The sequence below is a fragment of the Budorcas taxicolor genome, chromosome 5 (genome assembly GCF_023091745.1).
Source record: "Budorcas taxicolor isolate Tak-1 chromosome 5, Takin1.1, whole genome shotgun sequence".
NCBI lineage: Eukaryota > Metazoa > Chordata > Mammalia > Artiodactyla > Bovidae > Budorcas > Budorcas taxicolor.
Window position 1 is genome coordinate 88,951,040 of NC_068914.1, and position 25,487 is coordinate 88,976,526.

Here is a 25,487-nt window from a genome sequence, read left to right on the forward strand (position 1 = left end):
TCTTTGTCACCTGAGTCAAGGAAGGTCTTTGTTTCTTAGGCTTTCTCTGGAGAGGTTCTGCATCTTGAGAGGCCTACATTTCTTAGAGGACACCTTTCGTGTCCATAGTGAAGTCACTCAGTCATGTCCGACTCTTTGCAACCTCATGGGCTGAAGCCAGTGAGGCTCCTTCATCCATGGAATTTTCCAGGCAAGAGTACTGGAGTGAGTAGCCATTTCCTTCTCCAGGGGATCTTCCCAACCCAGGGATTGAACCCAGGTCTTCCGCATTGCAGTCAGACGTTTTACCATCTGTGCCACCCTAATATTGGTTTTAAGCCATAAAAAGACTCACTGGTTTGGAGTCAGAGTTGAAAGAGGTATATTGAAGATCTGAACTTTTATATCTAAAAAGTATTTTTAAGAGAGCTTGCATTTTAAACAGAGGTCCTATTTTTACTTATGGTAAGATTCTATTGAAAAGAAAAGAAAAAGAAAGACAAAGATAGCTACAAAAAAATATCTTGGTTACTTGAGAAAACAAAGTGAAACAAAACACTTTGTTAACAAGATTAAAAGAAGAAGATCAGAGAATAAATGTCAAAACCTGCAGACATCACTCAAGGAGGTTTATAATTTATATAAATATTGATAGCCAGGAAACAGTTTTGACAAGGTCCAGAAAATGTACAAGAAGTCTTGATGTATTGTCTGTTACTCTGTAGGAGGATCCCACCATGTCTAGAATGTCCTATAGTCTGGATAGGGCTACAAAAAGAAAATAATAAAAAGAAATTTAAAATATCATTGAACTATCCTATTATAAAAGAAAAGAAAAATGTTATAGGAATAGCTTAGATTTCTGATAACAGGCAAATATGCCCCTGAGTTCCTTCTTAGATTAAACCCTACAATTCTTTCTCAGTACTTTGGAAATATTGCCTTTACCATATCTTTGAAATGTAAACATGCAAAGAGAAAATTGTTGCCTAAAGCAAGCATGAGACTGGAACAAAAAGAGAGATTTGAAAAACAAACTGTTATTTCATATTTTCATAAGCTCCCTTGATCCAGATTTTGTTGACAGCCTCCATAAGATTATCTTTTAAAGACAAGTAAAAATCTTAATGGTCTTTTCCACAAATCTTGGTAAAAGACACCAGTCACCTGAGGGGAAAACTTGTTCCATCTGCCAGAAACACCATTTAGATCCAACTACTCTTTTATAAGCTCTTGAGTTTTGTACTACTGTACCTGAAATGTGACTAAATTGAAATGAAAGCTATGAGATCTGTGTTTGCATCTGTCTATATGTCTACATATATCTATGTTTTTATGTTGTATATATGTGATATTTTTCTCCCTCTGGATAGCATTCCTAAAAACTTGTGCTCTATTTAATTGGCTTAAAGAAAATAGAATCATTTGTATAAATTAAGACTAGTCATGAGATTTTCCTGACAGTCCAGTGACTAAAATTCTAAGCTCCCAATGCCGGTGGCCCAGGTTCAGTCCCTGGTCTGGGAACTAGATCCCACATACTGCAAATAGAGATCCTGCTTGCCACAACTAAGACCTGGTGCAGCCAAATAACTAAGTAAATATTCTTTTCAAATAAAATGAATCAGCTTTGTCAAATTTTATGTTGTCTCTACTAGATGCTTGAGATGATAAAATTATAAATTCAATCTAAGAACTCAGTTTACAATAAAAATGATTTTCTTGATGTATGTCAATACGGTAGAGAAAAAAGCCATGTGTAAATTTTAAGTTTCTTTCCTTTTGTGATTTTTGCTACTTGCCTGGTTTTTCAACAAGAAAAGTAACTCAAAATGATGGTTAATTTTTAATATCTCATGAAAGTTTCATGGCAACTCAAGCATAATTGTTAAGAACACATGAATTAAATGGATAGAAGTGGGCAAAAGGGTCTTCCCTGGTGGCTTAGATAGTAAAGAATCTGCCTGCAATGCAGGTTTGATCCCTGGATTGGGCAGATCCCCTGAAGAAGGACATGGAAATCCACTCCATTATTCTTGCCTGGAGAATCCCATGGACAGAGAAGCCTGGTGGACTACAGTCCATGGGGTTGCAAAGAGCTGGACATGACTGAGTGACTAACTACTACTACTTCTACTACTAAGTGGGAACAAGGTTTATAAATGAATTCTGCAACCATCATTATATTTTATAAAGTATATCTACTTAAAAATTGCTTTCAAAATCATTTTGTTAACCTTAAATTTAAGAAGAATATTCACTGGATATGTAGATCTTTTCCAGAAAAGAGAAAATACTGAAACATTAATTGCCAAACATTCATTTAAGATTATCTGCTTTTAACTTCATATTAAAGAAATGAAGATATCTGGGTCTGTTAATAACATGCTCTTTTTGTCACTTTAAAAATATGTACATTAAAATGCATGTGGCTCTAGAAATTCCAAAATTATGTATTCCTGTGAATTCTCTGGTCTAGTGGTTAGGAATTGGTGCTTTCACTGCCAGGGCCCAAGTTCAATCCTTGGTTGGAAAACTAAGGTCCTGCAAGTCACCCTGCTTGGCCATAAAATGCATACATAAAAAATAAAAAGAGCAAATAAGTTAGAATATGGGGATTCTAAGCACAGGGTTCTAATACAGGAGGGATAAGAAGGTAAATTATTGAGATGAAGGGAGAAGAGGCCCTGTGAATTCCCTGGGGAAAAACTTAAAGATGTTCTGGAATGTGTGAACCTGTTGAAAGGAGTTTGACAACTTTGGCTGAGACTTTGGATAATGAATTAATACACAAATTACTGACTAGTTCAAAATTGGGAAAGGAGTACAAGGCTGTATATTGTCACCCTGCTTATTTAACTTATATGCAGAGTGCATCACGGGAAATGCCAGGCTTGATGAAGCACAAGCTGGAATCAAGATTGCTCAGAGAAATATCAATAACATCAGATATGCAGATGACACCACCCTAATAGCAGAAAGCAAAGAAGAACTAAAGAGCCTCTTGAAGGTGAAAGAGGAGAGTGAAAAAGCTGACTTAAAACTCAACATTCAAAGAACTAAGATCATGGCATCTGATCCCATTACTTTATGGCAAATAGAAGAAGGAAAAGTGGAAACAGTGAGATATTTTATTTTCTTGGGCTCCAAAATCACTGTGGACGGTGAGTGGAGCCATGAAATTAAAAGATGCTTGCTCCTTGGAAGGAAAACTATGACAAACCTAGACAGTGTATTTAAAAGCAGAGACATCATTTGCTGACAAAGGTCTGTCTAGTCAAAGCTATGGTTTTTCCAGAAGTCATGTATGGATGTGAAAGTTGAATCATAATGAAGACTGAGCGCTGAAGAACAGAAGTTTTTTAATTATGGTGCTGTAGAAGACTTTGAGAGTCCCTTGGACTGCAAGAAGATCAAACCAGTCAATCCTAAAGGAAATAAAATCTGAATATTCACTGGAAGGACTGATGCTGAAGTTGAAGCTCCAATACTTTGGCCACCTGATGCAAAGAGCAAACTCATTGGAAAAGACCCTGATGCTGGGAAAGATTGAAGGCAAAAGGAGAAAGGGGTGGTGGAGGATGAGATGGTTAGATAGTATTACCACTGAATGGAATTAATCTGAAAAAACTCGGGGATATAGTGGAGGACGGAGGAGCCTAGTGTTCTATAGTCCTAGGGGCCACAGAGGATACATGACTTATTGAATGAACAACAACAACATAATTCATACCAGTGTCTTAAATGTAAGTATTATGTCCACTTTACAAATTAAAATATATGTGTCCCAGAGAAGAAAAGTCACCTGCCCAAAGACATAGATAGTGGTAGAGCTGGGATTTAGATTCAGATCATCTCAATGGTCTCTTCAGTTCACCACATTACTTTGAAGTTGAAGTGAAGGGGAAGGAATTCTATCGCTATGCAATGCTCACCCCCTAACATGCTGTAACTCCTTGATCTACCACGTTTAGTTCCTGATACAGTTGTACAAACCCATTTTATGTATTTATTTTTAAAGTGTGACTTTTCTTTAAGAGATTGATCCCACATCAGGAATGCCACAAAACAATTAGAGACTATTACAATAACAAAATTCTTAAAGTGTACACAACTGATAACTGAGGAAATCTTGATTTCTTTGTACATACTTTCTTTGTCCTATTATTTCTATTATCTTTAAAGGTTCATGGTCAATACAATTAGAACTTAGGCTGGATCTCACTTCTCCTTTTCACATTATGAGCAAATATTTCCCTTCCCATACAGGTCAGGTTCAAAAATCCTTTCTCAATTCACATAACAATTGGGCATTCATCACTGAAAAGTAATTTTTCAAACAGGTGATAAAGCATAATCTTGTTTACAAAAAGAACAAAATGTTCCCATTTTAGTTTCCTCTTTCTAGAAGAGAATTCTGATTTTGTTTCTCTGTTAAGCATTACCTTTTGATTTAAGATTAAGTTTGATCTTTTTATTTGCTGCATAGTCATTCAGTTTCTTTCTTGAACTAGAAAGCTATGGTTTCAATCTGTAATTTAGCTCTAGTAACATCACAAAAAAACTGAAGAAGAAAATGGCTACCCACTCCAGTGATCTTGCCTGGAGAATCCCAGGGACAGGGCAGCCTGGTGGCTGCCGTCTATGGGGTCGCACAGAGTTGGACACAACTGAAGCGACTTGGCAGCAGCAGTAGCAGCAGCAACATCACAAAATGTTGGGATAAGAGAGAAGAAATTGTTGCAAATAAGGTCATGTACTTGGGTTATTTATATTTTTTCTCTCTCTCAACAAACCTTTTATTGCTACCCTTAGGAACCAAATAAGATAATGTGCTCAGCTTCTTATTAACAACAATTTATCTGTACACATTGAATGGAAGATGAAACACTCCAGATTGTTTAAGATTTTTTAAAATTCATTTTCTCACCCCAACCCCTCACCTCAAGCCAATATCATACCTCCGTGAGGTAGCTGGTTGCTGGCATGGGAGTGGTCTATTTCCAACTCAGTCAAATAGAAGCTGAACTCACAAACATGGCACCATTTTCACAGAGTCTAACATGATTTGACCCCAAAGATGATGAGGGCTAGTATCAGTGCCTTACTGATTTATTTTGGAAAATAGTTTCCTTGACTACTGATTCAATACGATTTTCTATATTAAGATTTGTTTTTAATTGGAGGATAATTGCTTAACAATATTGCATTGGTTTCTGCTGTATAACAGTGTAAATCAGCTATAAGTTTACATAAATCCCCTCCCTCTTGAGCTTCCCTCCCACTGCAAAAGGATTTTCAGTTAAAGAGCAATTAAGTAAATCAGAAATATCATGTGTATATAAAATGGTAAACTTAAACCTGCTTAAAAAATATAAATGGATGTTTCAACATCTGGGAAGTTAAGGTACTTTTAAGTTTCCTCATAAGTATACTATCTTCTAATAGGAAAGTTTACACAAACTCATTTATACATACATGCATGACTACTAATTTTTCTGAAAAATAATGGGAATAAAATAAGCCTAAGTATAGAAACCTAGAGAAGGAAATGGCAACCCACGCCAGTATTCTTGCCTGGAGGATTCCATGGATAGACGAGCTTGAAGGGCTACAACCCATGGGGTCACAAAAAGTTGGACACGACTGAGTGAATGCACTTAAAATATCTTCCTTATGTAAAAGTTAAATCCACGGCAATTTAAATATCCTCTGCGTAGTCAGCGTGTGAAATCTGGTTAGGATTTGAATTTCATGATGGGACTACTGACTTGGCTTTCTAAGCAGTCTTCTTCCCTCTGGTTTCTCTACCCTCCAACCCACTCTTCATCCAGAGCATGCCAACCTTGAACTCAGAGGACTCGGCCTTTATAACACATATGTCAATCACATGTCACCTATGACTTTATTGTCTATCCTGAGGTTTGCTGTCATGTCCTTATACTCATCATGATGAGCTACTTGAGGTCTTATGCTCCCTTAAGGCTTCTCCTCTGCTTTCTCAGAAAGAAGGACACTCATATGTATAGTGTAGACATTCAACAAAATTGGTAAATTCCCTGTATATAAATATACTCCACCTACAATTAGGGTGTTACACTCCTCTCTTGACCACCTGTGTTAAAATAGTGTTTTGATATTACAAATGATGCAGGGAAGTAATGCAAGCTTACAAACAAATATCAACCACAAACTACAGCCACAGCTTCCACAGCTTCCCTGGTGGCTCAGATGGTAAAGAATCTGCCTGCAAATTGGGAGACCTTGATTCGATCCCTGGGTTGGGAAGATCTCCTGGAGGAGGGCATGGCAACCCACTCCAGTATTCTGGCCTGGAGAATCCCTTGGACAGAGGAGCCTGGTAGGCTGTAGCCCATAGGGTCGCAAAGAGTCAGACATGACTGAGCAACTAAGCACACGCATAGCACATAAACTACAGAAGGATGTGCTTCTCCAACATGGGAAAGCAATTACAAAAGATAACCTAGAATTTTAAAGATAGAATCACTTTTTAGATAAAGTTAACTCAGACTTCTGAAAGAAGTTAAGAATGAGACCATTTACTTTGGGGGCTTCTCAGATGGTGCTATTGGTAAAGGCTCTGCCAGCTAATGCAAGAGACCTTGGGTTCAATCCCTGGGTCTGGCAGATCCCCTGGAGGAGGAAAATGGCAACCCACTCTGATATTCTTGCTGAAAAATTCCATGGACAAGAGGAGCCTGGTGGGCTGCAGTCCATGGGATTGCAAAGAGTCAAACATGACTGAGCGATTAAGTGCACCAACAAACCTAAAATTTTAAAGACATAATCATTTTTTAAATAAAGAGTTAACTTAGGTTTGAAATAAATTAGAAACAAGACCATATGTTTGAGATACAGGATTACTCAGGCCAATATATGTAAAATCTTTGAAGGTATGATTCAACGTTAAAGTTAGTAAAGGAAAATAATTTTATGCTTCAATTGTCAAGAATTTATGCATGAATAATTTTATTAGGGAAAAAGTTCCTATGTAACATTTGGTTATGAATTTAGGATTTCCTCCAGTTGTTAATTCGATAAATAATAGAAGTTGATTGAATATTTTCTAGGTAAGAGGTACTGTATTAAAGCTGAGGATACTAAGGTGAAAAGGCATAATTGTTTTTCCCTGCAAATCAACAATTACGATGGCAACCCACTCCAGTATTCTTACTGGGATAATCCCATGGACAGCAGAATCTGGTGGGCTAAGACCATGAGGTTGCAAAGGCTCAGACATGACTGGGCAACTAACACTCACTCACAATAGCTGTTTACTGTTGGTCTGCTCAAAGGACTGATGGAGCAAAGAGGGGAATCTGAAATCTGCACGGATGAGACAATGAAGGCTTCACAGAATTTAAGATAAATGAGAACTGGAGGAAGAAGAGGATTTTGTTAGGTGGATAGTTGGGGTAGCAGATTTGTGATAGGAACCTTCCAGGTCTGGTTCTCTCTCCTTCCAGGCACAGGGAACGATTATACTTCCTTATTCCCTTGAATTTACAGAGAGCTATGTAATTCTGGCCAATGAGCTATGGGTAGAAATAATACAGGTCACTTTAAAAGTGAAAACATTTAATTGCTAGTGAAAACACTCCAGTGCTTTCTACCTACCTTGGCAACTGATGAAGTTGTGTGTGTCAGAAGGTATAGTCACCTGTTGGTAAAACCTCTTGTCAGCTTGAGTGCCTGTGTGACTGTCTGGAGCAGAGCCACATGTGGAACCATGCTGGACATTGAGAGATGAATGAGAAGTACATTGTGTGTTTACTCATAGAAATTTGGGGAACATTTTGTTATTTCATCATTTTGATGGAGATAAAACAATTTTAAAAACAAAGGGAAAGAAGAATGGACAAATCTCCCATGCAAAAGTATTCCAAGAAACTTACAAGGATATTCTGCCCTCAAGAAAATAGAGTATAACTCCCTGCTCTTTAGTGTGGGCTGTGCATAGTGAATACCTTCCCAAGAATACACTATGGAAAGGAGGATAAAAGAGTAATTTTACAGCAGAGAAACCTGACAAACACTACTTCAGCAGTGGATCCAAGTTAATATCAACAGTAATAGGTTATTTTGATGGGAGGTATCCTAGATACCATATGATGAAAATGATATTTGTGGTCTTCCTTCTCCAAACACATAATCCTTGACTAATCATGAGAAAAAAATGTCAGACAAATCCCAGGTAACCATCATTTTACCAAATATCTGATCTGTGTCCCTCACACTGTCATGGTCATCAAAAAACAAGGAAAGTTTGAGAGACTATTAGAGCTAAGAGGAGCCAAAAGAACATAGCAACTAAACGTAATGTGGTGCTCTGGAGAGGATCTTAGAAAGAGGTAATTTCATAAAACCTAAGGAAGTCTGAAAAAATGTATGAACTTTATTTAGTAATAACACTCTGATATTGGTTCATTGGGGCTTCCCTGGTGGCTCAGCCAGTAAAGAATCCGCCTGCAATGCAAGAGATTGCCTGCAGGAGACCAGGGTTCAATCCCTGGCTCAGGAAGATCCCCTGGAGAAGGAAATGGCAATCCACTCCAGTATTCTTTCTTGAGAAATCTCATGGATAAAGGAGCCTGGTGGGCTACAGACCATGGGGTCACAAGGGTCAGACATGATATAACTACTAAACCACCACATTTTTTCATTAATTGTAATAAATGTACTACACTGAGGTAAAATGTTTTATTTTATTATTACCTCCTGTAATAATAGGAGAAAGTGGGTTTGGTGAATACAGAAGCAATATGCACTATCATAGGAACTTTAATGTAAATCTCAAACTATTCTAAAATTAAAAGTTTATTTTAAAAAAGAGGTATAAGAGAGAATATAATATGCTCTGAAAATTCCTTTTGAAGTGGGGAGAGAAAGTTAAGAGTTTGGTTAGGTAGGCAAAAGATCTTTTATACTATTCAAAGGAGACTCAATTTGCAAATTGTATAGGCTGGAAGAGGGATTCCTAGAAGATCTGTGGATGGGCTTCAGGGGTGTTGCAAAACCTCTTGAGCTGTATAAGATTATATCGTGTGTATGTGTATATGTACATTTTCCTCAGAAGAAAGAAGCTTTAATTATTTTTCACTTATTCTTAAAGGGAAAAGCATCTAAAATATGCTAATAATCATTGTTGAAGGTAATGTTGAAACTGAAATATCCTGAGCAAGAGATATGAAACAATTCTATTTTGTGTGAAAAAAAGATCTCTTCTTGATAGTCCAGACTACAGTGATAATGTGTATGTGTTTGGAGAAAGAAGGCAGAAGTTAAAGCCAGGATGATAATAAAGACCATGACCTTCAGATTCTTTTGATTGTAGTCTACTTTGCAGGGGGAAGAAATGACCCCATAAGATATTTTACCCACTGTTGCCACTTTCCTGAGAAAAAAATTTCTGAGTCATAGAATGAAGTGTCATTTTTTGTAAACCAAGACTTAATGGGATTATATATATATACCTACTTTATCATTAGGGTTGTGAATGGCTAGTATTTGAATAAAAATGCATATATGTCTTTAAAGGTATCTGTAAACCTAAAGCACTGTGATGAAAGCTACATTTATGGGAAATTTTAGTTAAAAAGCAAAAAAGCAGGAACTTAAAACTATGACACTGGAATGAAGGCTTCTATTCTGAAAATAAGGGTAATTTCAACTATTGATGTACAATAGCATAACATTCAACCAGACTTCTTTGTGGGATGTATTTTAATCAGTAAATCCTATTAATGTTCTCATTTTATTTTATTAATACAAAATATTGGCAATCCTTAATAACTCATTTAATTGGTTATTAATAATTAATCCTTTGTTTTTTATTTTATTTTATTTTTTTACTTTACAATACTGTATTGGTTTTGCCATATATTGACATGAATCTGCCACAGATGTACATGAGTTCCCAATCCTGAACCCCCCCTCCCACCACCCTTCCTGTATCATCTCTCTGGGTCATCCCAGTGCACCAGACCCAAGCATCCTGTATCCTGCATCGAACCTAGACTGGCGATTCGTTTCTTACATGATAGTATACATGTTTCAATGCCATCCTCCCAAATCATCCCACCCTCTCCCTCTCCCACAGAATCCAAAAGTCTGTTCTATACATCTGTGTCTCTTTTGCTATCTTGCATATAGGGTTATCATTACCATCTTTCTAAATTCCATATATATATATATGTTAGTATACTGTATTGGTATTTTTCTTTCTGGCTTACTTCACTCTGTATAATAGGCTCCAGTTTCATCCACCTCATTAGAACCGATTCAAATATATTCTTTTTAATGACTGAGTAATACTCCATTGTGTATATGTACCACAGCTTTCTTATCCATTGGTCTGCTGATGGACATCTAGGTTATTTCCATGTCCTGGCTATTATAAACAGTGTTGCAGTGAACATTGGGGTACGCGTGTCTCTTTCAATTCTGGTTTCCTCAGTGTGTATGCCCAGCAGTGAGATTTCTGGGTCATAAGGCAGTTCTATTTCCAATTTTTTAAGGAATCTCCACACTGTTCTCCATAGTGGCTGTACTAGTTTGCATTCCCACCAACAGTTTAAGAGGGTTCCCTTTTCTCCACACCCTCTCCAGCATTTATTGCTTGCAGACTTTTGGATCACAGCCATTCTGACTGGTGTGAAATGGTCCCATGTTGTGGTCTTGATTTGCATTTCTCTGATAATGAGTGATGTTGAGCATCTTTTCATGTGTTTGTTAGCCATCCATATGTCTTATTTGGAGAAATGTCTATTTAGTTCTTTGGCCCATTTTTTGATTGGGTGGTTTATTTTTCTGGAATTGAGCTGCATAAGTTGCTTGTATATTTTTGAGATTAGTTGTTTGTCCATTCCTTCATTTGCTATTATTTTCTGCCATTCTGAAGGCTGTCTTTTCACCTTGCTTATAGTTTCCTTTGTTGTGCAGAAGCTTTTAAGTTTAATTATATTCCATTTGTTTATTTTTGCTTTTATTTCCAGTATTCTGGGAGGTGGATCATAGAGGATCTTGCTGTGATTTATGTCAGAGAGTGTTTTGCCTATGTTCTCCTCTAGGAGTTTTATAGTTTCCGGTCTTACATTTAGATCTTTAATCCATTTTGAGTTTATTTTTGTGTGTGGTGTTAGAAAGTGTTTTGGTTTCATTCTTTTACAAGTGGTTGACCAGTTTTCCCAGCACCGCTTGGTAAAGAGATTGTCATTTCTCCATTGTATATTCTTGCCTCCTTTGTCAAAGATAAGGTGTCCATAGGTGTGTGGATTTATCTCTGGGCTTTCTATTTTGTTCCATTGATCTATATTTCTGTCTTTGTGCCAGTACCATACTGTCTTGGTGACTGTGGCTTTGTAATAGAGCCTGAAGTCAGGCAGTTTGATTCCTCCAGTTCCATTCTTTCTCAACATTGCTTTGGCTATTCGAGGTTTTTTGTATTTCCATACAAACTGTGAAATTATTTGTTCTAGCTCTGTGAAAAATACCGCTGGGAGCTTGATAGGGAGTGCATTGAATTTGTAGATTGCTTTGGGTAGTATACTCATTTTCACTATATTGATTCTTCTGATCCATGAACATGGTATATTTCTTCATCTATTAGTGTCCTCTTCGATTTCTTTCGTCGGTGTTTTATAGTTTTCTATATATAGGTCTTTAGTTTCTTTAGGTAGATATATTCCTAAGTATTTTATTCTTTTCGTTGCAATGGTGAATGAAATTGTTTCCTTAATTTCTTTTTCTACTTTCTCCTTATTAGTGTATAGGAATGCAAGCAATTTCTGTGTGTTGATTTTATATCCTGCAACTTTACTATATTCATTGATGAGCTCTAGTAATTTTCTGGTGGAGTCTTTAGGGTTTCTATGTAGAGGATCCAGGGTTAGTAGAAGCAAAGATATCTTAAAAATTAGGGCAGAAATAAATGCTAAAGAAACAAAAGAGACCATAGCAAAACTCAACGAAGCCAAAAGCTGGTTCTTTGAAAGGATAAAGTTGACAAGCCATTAGCCAGATTCATCAAGAAACAAAGGGAGAAAAATCAAATCAATAAAATAAAAATGAAGATGGAGAGATCATAACAGACAACACAGAAATACAAAGGATCATAAGAGACTACTATGAGCAATTATATGCCAATAAAATGGACAACGTGGAAGAAATGGAAAAATTCTTAGAAAAGTACAACTTTCCAAAACTGAACCAGGAAGAAATAGAAAATCTTAACAGACCCATCACAAGTACAGGAATTGAAAGTGTAATCAGAAATCTTCCAGTAAACAAAAGCCCAGGTCCAGACGGTTCACAGCTGAATTCTACCAAAAATTCAGAGAAGAGCTAACACCTATCCTACTCAAACTCTTCCAGAAAATTGCAGAAGAAGGTAAACTTCCAAAGTCATTCTATGAGGCCACCATCACCCTAATACCAAATATGCCACAAAAAAAGAAAACTACAGCCAATATCACTGATGAACATAGATGCAAAAATCCTTAACAAAATTCTAGCAATCAGAATCCAACAACACATTAAAAAGATCATACACCATGACCAAGTGGGCTTTATCCCAGGGATGCAAGTGTTCTTCAATATCTGCAAATCAATCAATGTAATTCACCACATTAACAAATTGAAAAATAAAAGCCATATGATTATCTCAATAGATGCAGAGAAAGCCTTTGACAAAATTCAACATCCATTTATGATAAAAAAAAAAAAGAACTTCCAGAAAGCAGGAATAGAAGGAACATACCTCAACTTAATAAAAGCTATATATGACAAACCCACAGCAAACATTATCCTCAATGTTGAAAAATTGAAAGCATTTCCCCTAAAGTCAGGAACAAGACAAGGGTGCCCACTTTCACCACTACTATTCAACATAGTTCTGGAAGTTTTGGCCACAGCAATCAGAGCAGAAAAAGAAATAAAAGGAATCCAAATTGGAAAAGAAGAAGTAAAACTCTCACTGTTTGCAGATGACATAATGCTTTGTTTTATTTACAAATGAAAATATATAGAATTGTGCATCATCAGTCCATAAAATGGACAAAAATATTTAATATTTTGTTCAATTCATGGTCTCTTAGGAGGACTGTGGATTGCAAATAATTCTTTAAGAAACTCCTGTTACAATCTACAAGAGAAATAATGAAAGATCAAGATAGAAGCAGGCAGGATGTACAGAGAAAAGGGGATAGATAAGACAGATATCAAAGGATCAGAACCAGGAGCATTTTTTGATTGCTTTGATGGAGAGGTACAAGGCAGAGGGGGAAAGCAAGCTTAATTTTGGAGTTGCTGGCAGGCAGTTATGGGAAATATTGGACAGTGAATAAACTTAGAGAAGGATAGCATAGGATATGATAAGTCCAACTTTTAATATGTTGTGTTTGAAATCCCAAGTCCATATGTCTGGTGGCCCAGCTGGGTCCTTTCATCTTAAAAAAAAAAAAAAAAAGCATCTGGGCTGGAGTTATAAGGTCCTAACTTAGAAAAGTGAAGCATTCATATCACAGTGTGACTTCTTTAAATTTACAACAATATAGAGGAATTTCAATTTTTAAAGATTCCATTCTATTTCTAGAAATAAATATAGGGAGGGGGAAAGTCAGCAATTAAGAATTCCTGAGAAACAACAAGAGTAACTATGTTATATGATTAGAAATTCTTAGTGTGGGAATTGTCTGGCTGCCCAGTGATTAGGACTTTGTGCTTCCACTGCCCTGGGTCCCTGGTCAGGTAACTAAGATCTGAAATGCAACAAAGCATTGCCAAAAAAAAAGAAAAATTCTTGGTGAATGAAGTTTCCAGGGCCTCATTTCTTTTTTTTAAATTTAATAGTTTATTTAAATGGAGAATAATTACTTTACAATATTCTGATGGTGTCTGCCATACTTCAGCTATTTTTCTCCTAACCAACCTCTCCCCTCTTCAAATAATGGAATTCAAGTGTCTATTTATTTGTTACTGTTGTTGCAGCTGTTTTGTTTCAAAAATTATTTTTTATTTTATATAATATAATATTTAGACTTAGATTTATAAAATTGGGTTAGTTTCAGACCATGGGGTCACAAAGAGTCAGATATGACATAGTGACTGAAAAACAACAATTTTTTAAAAATGATTTAAGATATAATTTGCATAATAGACATGCATATAACTAAAAAAATGTGTCTGTGAATGACATTAGTTACTCATGATTATAACTTTTCATAATTCCCTTCAGCAACCTCTCGGAAAATACTTTTAAAACAAGTCTGCTAACTATAAGTGCAAGAGATGTGCTCAGGGATCAATTATAATTAGTGCTACGGAAGAGCCCAGTTACCATCTGGAATATCACTCTGCATTTCAAATCCTATCCTGAGGTGAAACTAAGCAACATTAGAATTGAGTTTCTTTTAAATGCTGGATCATCGAAAAACCAAGAGAGTTCCAGAAAAACATCTATTTCTGCTTTATTGACTATGCTAAAGCCTTTGACTGTGTGGATCACAATAAACTGTGGAAAATTCTGAAAGAGATAGGAATGCCAGACCACCTGACCTGCTTCTTGAGAAGCCTGTATGCAGGTCAGGAAACAACAGTTAGAACTGGACATGGAACAACAGACTGGTTCTAAATAGGAAAAGGAGTATGTCAAGGCTGTATATTGTCACCCTGCTTATTTAACCTATATGCAGAGTACATCATGAGAAACGCTGGGCTGGAGGAAGCACAGGCTGGAATCAAGATTGCTGGGAGAAATATCAATAACCTCAGATATATAGATGACACCACCCTTATGGCAGAAAGTGAAGAACTAAAGAGTCTCTTGATGAAAGTGAAAGAGGAGAGTGAAAAAGTTGGCTTAAAGCTCAACATTCAGAAAGTGAAAGAGGAGAGTGAAAAAGTTGGCTTAAAGCTCAACATTCAGAAAGTGAAAGAGGAGAGTGAAAAAGTTGGCTTAAAGCTCAACATTCAGAAAACGAAGATCATGGCATCTGGTCCCATCACTTCATGGCAAATAGATGGGGAAACAGTGGAAACAGTGTCAGACTTTATTTTGGGGGGCTCCAAAATTTTCGACCAACCTAGATAGCATATTGAAAAGCAGAGACATTACTTTGTCAACAAAGGTCCGTCTAGTTAAGGCTATGGGTTTTCCAGTGGTCATGTACGGATGAGAGAGTTGGACTGTGAAGAAAGCTGAGCACCAAAGAATTGATGCTTTTGAACTGTGGTGTTGGAGAAGACTCTTGAGAGTCCCTTGGACTGCAAGGAGGTCCAAACAGTCCATCCTAGAGGAAATCAGTCCTGAGTATTCATTGGTAGGACTGATGTTAAAGCTGAAACTCCAATATTTTGGCCACCTGATGCAAAGAGCTGACTCATTTGAAAAGACCCTGATGCTAGGAAACTTGAGGGTAGGAGGAGGAGGGGACGACAGAGGATGAGATGGTTGGATGGCATCACTGACTCAATGGACACGGGTTTGGGTGAACTCCAGGAGTTGGTGATGGACAGGGAGGCCTGGCATGCTGGGATTCATGGGGTCACAAAGAGTTGGACATGACTGAGCAACTGAACTGAACTGAACTAAAGATGAGGAAAACTTGATATTGATTTTTACTTCATTCTCAGAATAAGGGTCAATTTTTGGTTTGGGAGCTTGATTGTATTAAAATAACAGGAATAAGTAAGATATGACATAAAAAAAAAAAAAAAACAAGGAAGATCTGCAATAATCATTGCTTTCCCTCTTAGGCCAACTGTTGCTACTCTCTGGTTGATTCCTCAGTCAGTCATTGTTATGGATCAGTCCTGGTGCTTCTTAGCTATATCCTGTCTCTGCATCTGAGCTGACACTCTTCAAGTCTCTCTCCCCTACCTTGACTCATTCTCCATACACCTTTTGATATCTTTATATGAGTAAAACCATATTCTTTCCTGTTGATTCATATCAAAATGATCCCAGAATCTTGGACCCCCCTCTCCCCCCAGCTTTCCCCTATGGCTGGTCACGTAGACGTGAAGCCTGACCCTTGGAGCTCTAGAGGCTGCAATGCTGGAATCATGTGGGACTGTAAAGTAAGAAAACTCTCAGAATTCCCTGGGTGGGGGAATATGCCAAATAATTTCAGAGATTCTTTAAATCAACTGATATTTATTGTTCATCATGTTATAGGCACAGTTCCAGATATTTGGGATATGGGTGCAAACAAGTGTAAAGGAGTTCTGCCCTATTTCCTGTAAGGACAGTGGCCCAGATGGTGTGTCAGAGATGTAACACAGTGAAAAAGGTGTCCAGATTTGGAAGAAGGGGTGACACAGTGAGGGGTATCAAAGCCTGAGTGGACAGCATCAACTCCATGGTGCGCCAGTGTTGGAAGAATGGTTGCAAACAGGCAAATAGATAAAATACATGTATGTGCTCACAGTGCATCTTAAGGAAATTAAGGACAATGGGTGCCCGGTTTCTCACTGTCATACAAGGGAGTTAACAACCTGAAAAAGGAAAAAACTAGAATTGACCTTCTGGTGTGAGATTGATATTGGAGATGCTATATGAATTCCATTTAAATAGATAAAAATAATGTAAATACCTACATTCTCTAGCTCTGACCATTGATGGAGCCTGGGAACAGTGACTCTACTGCCTACAGCTGTTTTTTAAAATAAGGGTTCACAAGAGAAATCACGGATTTCAGGCTGAAGCAGGAAAAGAAGGTGAGCATTAGAACATCTTACACCAGAAAACAATCGCTTCTCGGCCTTTTGGCTAAGATCAAGTGTAGAACATCTTACACCAAAAAACAAAAAAGTCCCCAAAGAATGATGGGGACAAGCCAAAGTGACGTAGAAGCTAGCTTGCAGAGGCTCTCCTGGCCAAATCAGGGACAATGTGAACATCAAAATAAATGATAGCCATGGATTATGATACATAATAATTGGAGTAATGTAGGAAGCCAGGAGTCCATACTGATATGATAAGTAAAAATGTAAATTGACATTTTGATAAGGAAGAAAATTTCTCAAAGTACCTCATTCTCTCCCAAATACCTCACAATGGAGGTGATTTGCAGACATCACCTTAATCAAATGATTAATGAGAACATCATCAGTAATAAAATGTTTCAAAACTGAATGTCACCTGAAAGGGTGCAATGAGATGAGCACATCATTACTTCTATGGTATCTTTGCCAAAGATGCATAACTAATCTAATCCAGAGAATATCAGAAAAAATCTTAGACCATTTCACGCCATAGCTGGTTGAGGTCTTCAAAAGTGTTAAAGCCATAAAAGTCAAGGAAAGGGTGAAAAGTGATCTAAATTGCAGGAAACTGAAAAACATGACAAAGAAATATAACATGTGAATCAGAATTAGACATTTTAATTAAGAAGGACTAATGGGACAATTGATGAAATTGCATAGGATCTGATGATTCACTTTCAGTTTAGTCGTTCAGTCGTGTCCAACTCTTTGCGACCCATGAATCGCAGCACGCCAGGCCTCCCTGTCCATCACCATCTCCCGGAGTTCACTCAGACTCACGTCCATTGAGTCAGTGATACCATCCAGCCATCTCATCCTCTGTTGTCCCCTTCTCCTCCTGCCCCCAATCCCTCCCAGCATCAGAGTCTTTTCCAATGAGTCAGCTCTTCACATCAGGTGGCCAAAGTATTGGAGTTTCAGCTTCAGCATCAGTCCTTCCAATGAACACCCAGGACTGATCTCCTTTAGGATGGATTGGTTGGATGTCCTTGAAGTCCAAGGGACTCTCAAGAGTCTTCTCCAACACCACAGTTCAAAAGCATCAATTCTTTGGCACTCAGCTTTCTTCACAATCCAACTCTCAAATCCATACACAACCACTGGAAAAACCATAGCTTAGGTGGTCCTAATTTGTCAGTGTTTACTTCCTGATTTGGATGATGTTTTGAGGTTATGTAGGAATTACACACTGATGGATTGAGAGTGACTGGACACCGTGTTGTCAGTGTATTCTCAAAAGGCTGTATTGTACTTGCAAATTAGGGGGGAAATTGAGATTATTTCAATGTCTAGAAGAGGGGGAAGGACTCTATTATTTTGAAAGTTATATTTCAGCAGGAAGAGACAAATCAATGACTAAATAAAACATGTCTATTAAATGGTTACAGGCTTGAGTCTTAGGATACTCCCACAATTAGAAGTAAACATCAGAGAAACAGGCAGCCAAGAAGAGCTAAGAAGAAACCATCAATGAGAGGATATAAAGGAGGAGAAGCTGAGTAAGAAAAAGTTTCTAGATGTAGCAATTGGTTCAGTCTGTCAGATGCTGCTGAGAGATCAAGTAGGATGAACAGAAACCAGGTGATCACTAGAACTGGCCCCAGTGCATCCTGGGAGGAGTCATGTTGGAGCCATTTTCAGCTGAGTGAGGAGAGCAGTCAGATTAAGAAGAGAGGAAAAGAGAAAGGGAGGTTGGAGGTGGAGTGGGTGAATATAGCCATGTCATCCCAGAAGTGTGGCTGTAAAGAAGGGAGCCAAAAATGATGTTGTAGTTGGAGGGTTATATAGCGTCCATGGAGAGTTCTTTCTAAGATGGAAGATAACCGGAGCAGTTTGTACAGTGATGGAGATGATCCAGCAATGAGGGAGAAACTCAGGATCAGGAAATCCTCAGCCTAAACTGGAGTAGGGAGAGGGCTGTGATGAAGACTGCATGCGGAGACACTGCCGTTGGCAGGAGGAAGGCCCTTCATCCCAGTGATAAAGGGGAAGGAAGGGAGGGTGGGCCCAGGGAGAGACATGAGCTCTGTTATGGTGGTGAAGAGGGGAGGGTTTTGTATGCGTTGCTACTCTTCTGTCAGTGTAATGTGAGAAGCCAGGTCATCTACTGAAAGCAGAGTGTGAAAGGCTAGTAACTGGTGTGTGTGCTGGGAATTTGAAAAGAGGCAAGTAAATAGTGACAGTCATTTTGGAGAGTGGCCGCATCAACACAGGATTGCAGAGAAGTGACTAAGAGCACCAGACAGTCTTGAGAGCCCATTTGAGGTTTATGTTTATAAATTAAAACTGAAAGGAATTCCCTGGGAATCTTGTGGTTAGGACTTTGATCTTTCACTGTTGAGGGTATGGGTTCAATCCCTGGTTGGGGAACTAAGATCCCACAAGCTGGTCAGCTCAGCCAAAAAAAATAATTATAAGAACTGTCAACATGCTTATGGATTTTTCTCCAGCAATATCCATCTATTTGGGTATAGATAAAGATGTTGTAAATATTAAGTATCATTTTTTCCCAAATATATACATATGTATTCTTCACAGACACTAAATAGCTCTAAACAAAGACAGACAAGGTATGAATTGCAAGGCTTTTAATGAAAATGTCTGTATTTTTTACAGATGCGTCATTTCATATCTATGGTTAATTAGCAATTATTTCAATACTGGCAGTCTCATCTGAATTTAGTCATAATGCATGAATCTATGATAATAAAATTAAGGAAAAGAAAGAGGTCACCTAATCCCTCTTTATATTCCTTCTTGATCAGCAAGATGTATAAGTGATCTTTCTTTGATTAAGAACTGAATATACTGGAGATATATTTGATAATTAAGAGTTTAGACAAATACTTACCAACATTAGTTCTGTTAGCACACTGAATAATATTGTAGGCTTATTAACAAACAGTTAACACATCAGGTAAATGTTAAGCTTCTTAGAAGAAGGACCATATGCTCCTGTTTCTGTAAAAATGTTATTTGTTTGAAGGACTGGTGGTATAACCTTTCACTCAACTATTACTTCCTTAATGTGAAAAAGACAAAATGAGCTGAAGAATGATAACTCCACAGTTACAGGGTGCAACCCTCAGCATAACTGCTGATGTCATGGTCTCGACAGTGACTTTTCCATGCCACCCTGTGGAGAAAGATGAAACATATGTTAATAAGACTTAAACATAGTGATACTGTAATAAACATTCAAATTCTTTGGCAGAACAAAATAGCTTATCAATACATGAAATAGAGGCTATAGACAGTTCCAACTATCACTATTTATTAACTGGAGATATGTATACCAAGGACTTCACATCTCCATCAAGCCTTCACTAGAGCACAGAATACTGAACACAGATGTTGAGTCCTGTGTAGTCCACAACACAACTGCAGAGTGCATTCCACATTTACTTAATTCCAAAATAATTTCAAGATATGACAAGTAATTGATAGAAGAGAGAGAATTTTAAAACCTCTAGAAATCCCCTAAAATAAACTGAGGAATAACAGAATAAGATTTTGATTCAGTTAAAATAGACTGTTTCTATATAATACATTGTTCAGCATAAATCTAAAGAATAATGCTCTTAAAGTGCTGACTCAATATGTCAGCAAATTTGGAAAACTCAGCAGTGGGCACAGGACTCAAAAAGATCAGTTTTCATTCCAATTCCAAAGTAGGACAGTGCCAAAGAATGTTCAAAATATCATACAATTGTGCTCCTTCCACATTTCACATAGCACATTTCCCATGCTAGTAAGGTTATGCTCAGAGTCCTTCAAGCTAGGCTTCAGCAGTACATGAACCGAAAACTTCCAGATGTACAAGTTGGATTTAGAAAAGGCAAAGGAACCAGAGATCAAATTGCCAGCATCCATTGGATCATAGGAAAAGCAAGGGAATTTATTAGAAAACATCTACTTCTGCTTTATAGACTACACTTAAGCCCTGTATGGATATGCAAGCAAACTGTGCTATGGACCACAACAAACTGTGGAAAATTCTTAAAGAGATGGGGATACCAGATCACCTTGCCTGTCTGCTGAGAAACATGTATATGGGTCAAGAAACAACAGTCAGAAACTTACATGGAACAACTCATTGGTTCAAAATTGGGAAATCAGTATGACAAGGCTATGTATTGTCATCCTGTTTTATTTAACTTATATGCAGAGTATATTATGCAAAATGCTGGGCTGGATGAATCACAGGCTGGAATCAACATTGCCAAGAGAAATATCAACAATCTCAGATGTGCAAATGATACCACTCTAAAGGCAGAAAGTGAAGAGGAGCTAAAGAGCCTCTTGATAAGTGTGAAAGAAGAGAGTAGAAAAGCTGGTTAAAACTCAGCATTCAAAAAACTAAGATCATGGCATCTGGTCCTATCACTTCATGGCAAATAGAAGTGGGAAAAAGTGGAAGCAGTGACAGATTTTATTTTCTTGTACTCCAAAATCACTATGGTTGGTGACTGCAGCCATGAAATTAAGACACTTGCTCTTTGCAAGGAAAGCTGTGGCAAGCCTAGATAGTGTATTCAAAACCAAAGACATCACTTTGACGACAAAGGTTCCTATAGTCAAAGCTATGGTTTTTCCAGTAGTCAGGTACAGATGTGACAGCTGGACCATAAAGAAGCTGAGTGCCTGAGAATTGATGCTTTTGAATAGTGGTGCTGGAGAAGACTCTTGACAGTCCCTTTGACAGCAAGGAAATCAAACCAGTCAATCCTAAAGGTAATCAATCCTGAATATTCATTGGAAGGACTGATGCTGAAGCTGAAGTTCCAATACTTTGGCCAGGTTTCCTGAAGAGCCGACTCATTGGAAAGGACCCTGATGCTGGGAAAGATTGAAGGCAAAAGAAGGAGGGTACGGCAGAGGATGAGATGCATAGATAGCTTCACCAACTCAATGGACATGAATTTGAGCATACTCCAGGAGATAATGAAGGACAGGGAAGCCTGTGTGCTACAGTCCATGGCGTCACAAAGAGTCAGATATGACTTACTGACTGAACACACAAAGCTGCGATTTTCAGTCCTTGGTAGCATATTTTGGTCTTTGGGAATATATTCCTTTGCTTCTCTCATAACAGTAGGGTAAAACAGCTCTCACCTGGTACTTCCCTGGAGGTCCAGTGGTTAAGACTCCACCCCTTCAATATTGAGGTAGATTCCTGGTAGTTAGGTAGGAGGCTATAAACCTACCAGGCTCCCCCATCCCTGGGATTCTCCAGGCAAGAACACTGGAGTGGGTTGCCATTTCCTTCTCCAATGCATGAAAGTGAAAAGTGAAAGTGAAGTCACTCAGTTGTGTCCGACCCTTAGCATGGACTACAGCCTACCAGGCTCCTCCGTCCATGGGATTTTCCAGGCAAAAGTACTAGAGTGGGGTGCCATTGCCTTCTCCTAGGTGCCCAAAGGCACTACTAAAAACCCCAGTTCTCCATCCTCCCCTTATTTTTTTGGCTACATCTAATGGCATGTGGTTCCCTGTCCAGCACCCCTTGCACTGAAGCACAAAGTCTTATCAACTGGATGGCCAGGCAAGTCCCCAGCTCTCCTCTTTCATGCTTAACACATACCATGCTCTGTAACAGGAACATACATACTGTAAGTCCATTATACTTCAAACACAAACATCCAAACAAAATCATAGGAAAAGAGGTCAATGTGCGGTTATCATAGGTAGGGGTAGTGGGAGGGGGTGGGGCTGGGGAATTAGATGAAGTCAGTCAAAGTTCTTACAAACTTCTAGGTATAAGATAATGAATACTGGGGATGTAATGTATGTGGCGATAAATACAATTAACACTGATATATGTTGTATATAAAGATCATTAAGAGAGTAAAGCCTAAGACTTTTCATCACGTACACAAAGTTTTTCTTCGATTTCTTTGTTTGTATCTATATGACATGATAGATGTTCACTAATCTTACTGTGACAATAATTTCATGATGTAAGTCAAATCATTTTGCTGTACACTTTAAACTTCTACAGTGATGTATGTCAATTACATCTCAGTAGAACTGGAATAGGGGAGAAAAAAACCCAAAACATACCATGCTGTAATGCCTTGCTCACTGACAATCTGCTTTGCACATGCTACAGCTTTGGCGATGTCATTTTCCATTAATTCTGAAAAGGAGATGGTAAGAAATGAAGACAACATTCATAGAAATTTCATTATAAGTTTAAGTTCAATCAGCTTTGTTTTCTTAGGCTGAGGAAAGAACAACCAAAATTTTGTATATATAGTTTATATACTGGAGAAGGCAATGGCACCCCACTCCAGTACTCTTGCCTGGCAAACCCCATAGACGGAGGAGCCTGGAAGGCTGCAGTCCATGGGGTCGCTGGGAATCGAACACGACTAAGCGACTTCACTTTCACTTTTCACTTTCATTCATTGGAGAAGGAAATGGCAACCCACTCCAGTGTTCTTGCCTTGAGAATCCCAGGGACGGGGGAGCCTGGTAGGCTGCCATCTGTGGGGTCGCACAGAGTCGGACACGACTGAAGTGACTTAGCAGCAGCAGCAGTGGCAGTTTATATACATAGGATAAAAAAATATGACCAAATGTTAATAACTGTTACAGTACATGATGAACATATTGAAGGTTATTATATTAATGTTTCTAATTTTCCATATATTTAAAACATTTAATCATAAAAAGTAAAAACAAAATTTTTAAAAGGACCACACATAGTCCTCCTCTTTGGTTAGTTAGTAATCCTTTGTTTTCCAATAAATCAGGGCAGATTAGAAAAATACCACATAATGAAATTACCTTCTCCTCCCCAAACCAGGTAAGTAAGAGGAATGGCATTGTTCTTTACAAGCATCAACAAGTCCAGGTACAATAACATGACAGGTCATTCCAGAAAATCTCATAGGTTAGCAAACAGCAACATTTTATGATACCAGCTCGTTAGTTTTTTACTTAAGAAATTTTGAGGAGAATAATAGAGAGGTTCTAGAAATTCAGATGGAATTTTTCTAGGTCCCTGATGAACTCCTCAAGACATTTTCATTTGTATGGAATCTCTGTTCTTATAGGTATAATCAGATGGGACCTGAGCCGTCACTCAACATTATTTTGTCTTACCGCTGCAGAATACATACAGCCGTCAACTGTGTTAGGGGTTTAGCCATCATTACACCACTATTTGCTGTTGATCTGAAATATCTCATAATTGGTGCTTTCACCGTTAGGATTATAGTTTGTCGTTTTTGTGTTATAACTGCTTTCCCATTTGGTCAAACACAACCCTGAAAAAAAATGTATTTTTTTATTATAAACAGCAACATGACATGACTTAACATGAAATAACTTGACATCTATTTAACTAATTCTATTTTAGTATGACTTAATTTATAAGTTTCAAGATGTATTTTACTTGTGAGATATTCTAACACCTTAATGTTAAGAATTCCCTTAAGAGAATTCTTTTATTAGCAAATCATGTAATACTAATGAAACAAGACAACATATTTTTTAAAACATTAAAATAGCTATTTCTTCCATTCCTATTACTCTTCCCCTGCTCCCATCCCTCAGGTAAGATGCAGCCAAGAATAGAAAAGTCAACAGAGTTGTTGAATGAGTTTGTTCATTATCAGCAGATATATAAGCTAATGGAAAAATACTTTTATTTAAAAAATATTTATTAGGAAAAATAAGGAATTTCTGGGAGAAATAACATTTCTTATAATACCTAAAGGTAAACTTGGGTATCAAATTAGAATCCAGGCCAAAGGAATCATAGAATAGAAAAGACTATGTCATCCATCCATCTGTCTAGCCATTGGCTCATTCATTCAAAAATAATTATGATGGGGAAATGTCTGAATTCAATCTGAAAAATACAGTGATGACATTGACAAATATGGACTAAAATACACAGTAATTTTCTTTAGTGTGCACCTTGAATTCTGTGGAAGAAAATGAAAATTAACTAATGGACTAGAGTCAGAATAGTAAAATATCATTTCATGGTGCATTTCAGAGATCCTTATGCAGATATTAATTGAGAGGAAATAGGTTCCCACTGTCCTTGTTTTGAGAGTTCAGAGTAATTTTTTAAAACTTTGCTCTTAAAAATTCAACATCATGGTAAGGGGATTAAAAGTGAGAAAAATACTGCTTTACTCATGTTTGCAGAACCCAAGTTCCAAACTGAAAATGGCTAGAGTCAAACATTTGACAGATATATCACAGGTGCCGAAATATTTTTATTGCCAGCCTATTTGTGCCACCTGGCAAATTTAGTGGCACTAGACAAGTACAGTTGCACCTAATATGCTTAAAATGATATAGATTTGAACCTCCTATGCCTCACTCCTTCCCTGGGTGTATCGGATTCTAAAGAAACAAGTTGCTGTTTTTAACCACTGTAAATGTACAAACCCTCCAAGAAAGAAAAGAGCCATTCACTCAAAGTTCCTTTCCTATTATTCATGCTCTATTAGTATCTGTTCCACACGTGGTCAACTGGAAGGAGGAAGAAGAGTTAACTTACAGTTTGCCAGGCTGACTCCCTTATAGCCGTCCAGTCCAAGTTTCTTCAGAGTTCTGGCAAGCTCACATCTCTCAAAGACCTTGCCCTGGACAGCAACAGAAAGGCAGAGAAACCCCAGAATAATGAGAGTCTTCATGTTGACTGAGAAGTCAAGTGTCCAGACAGACCAGGGTGAGCTGGACTTGCCATTTAACATCTT

General features: G+C 37.7%; 1 protein-coding gene across 1 annotated transcript; it reads right to left on the reverse strand.

The window, feature by feature from the left end:
• Positions 1-19,833: 19,833 nt before the first annotated feature.
• Positions 19,834-25,487, reverse strand: LOC128047851 (lysozyme C-1-like). The gene is given in 4 exon segments (XM_052640240.1): positions 19,834-19,900; positions 22,828-22,920; positions 23,891-24,038; positions 25,289-25,487. Coding segments are annotated over 4 exon segments (504 nt in total). The 5' UTR covers positions 25,485-25,487.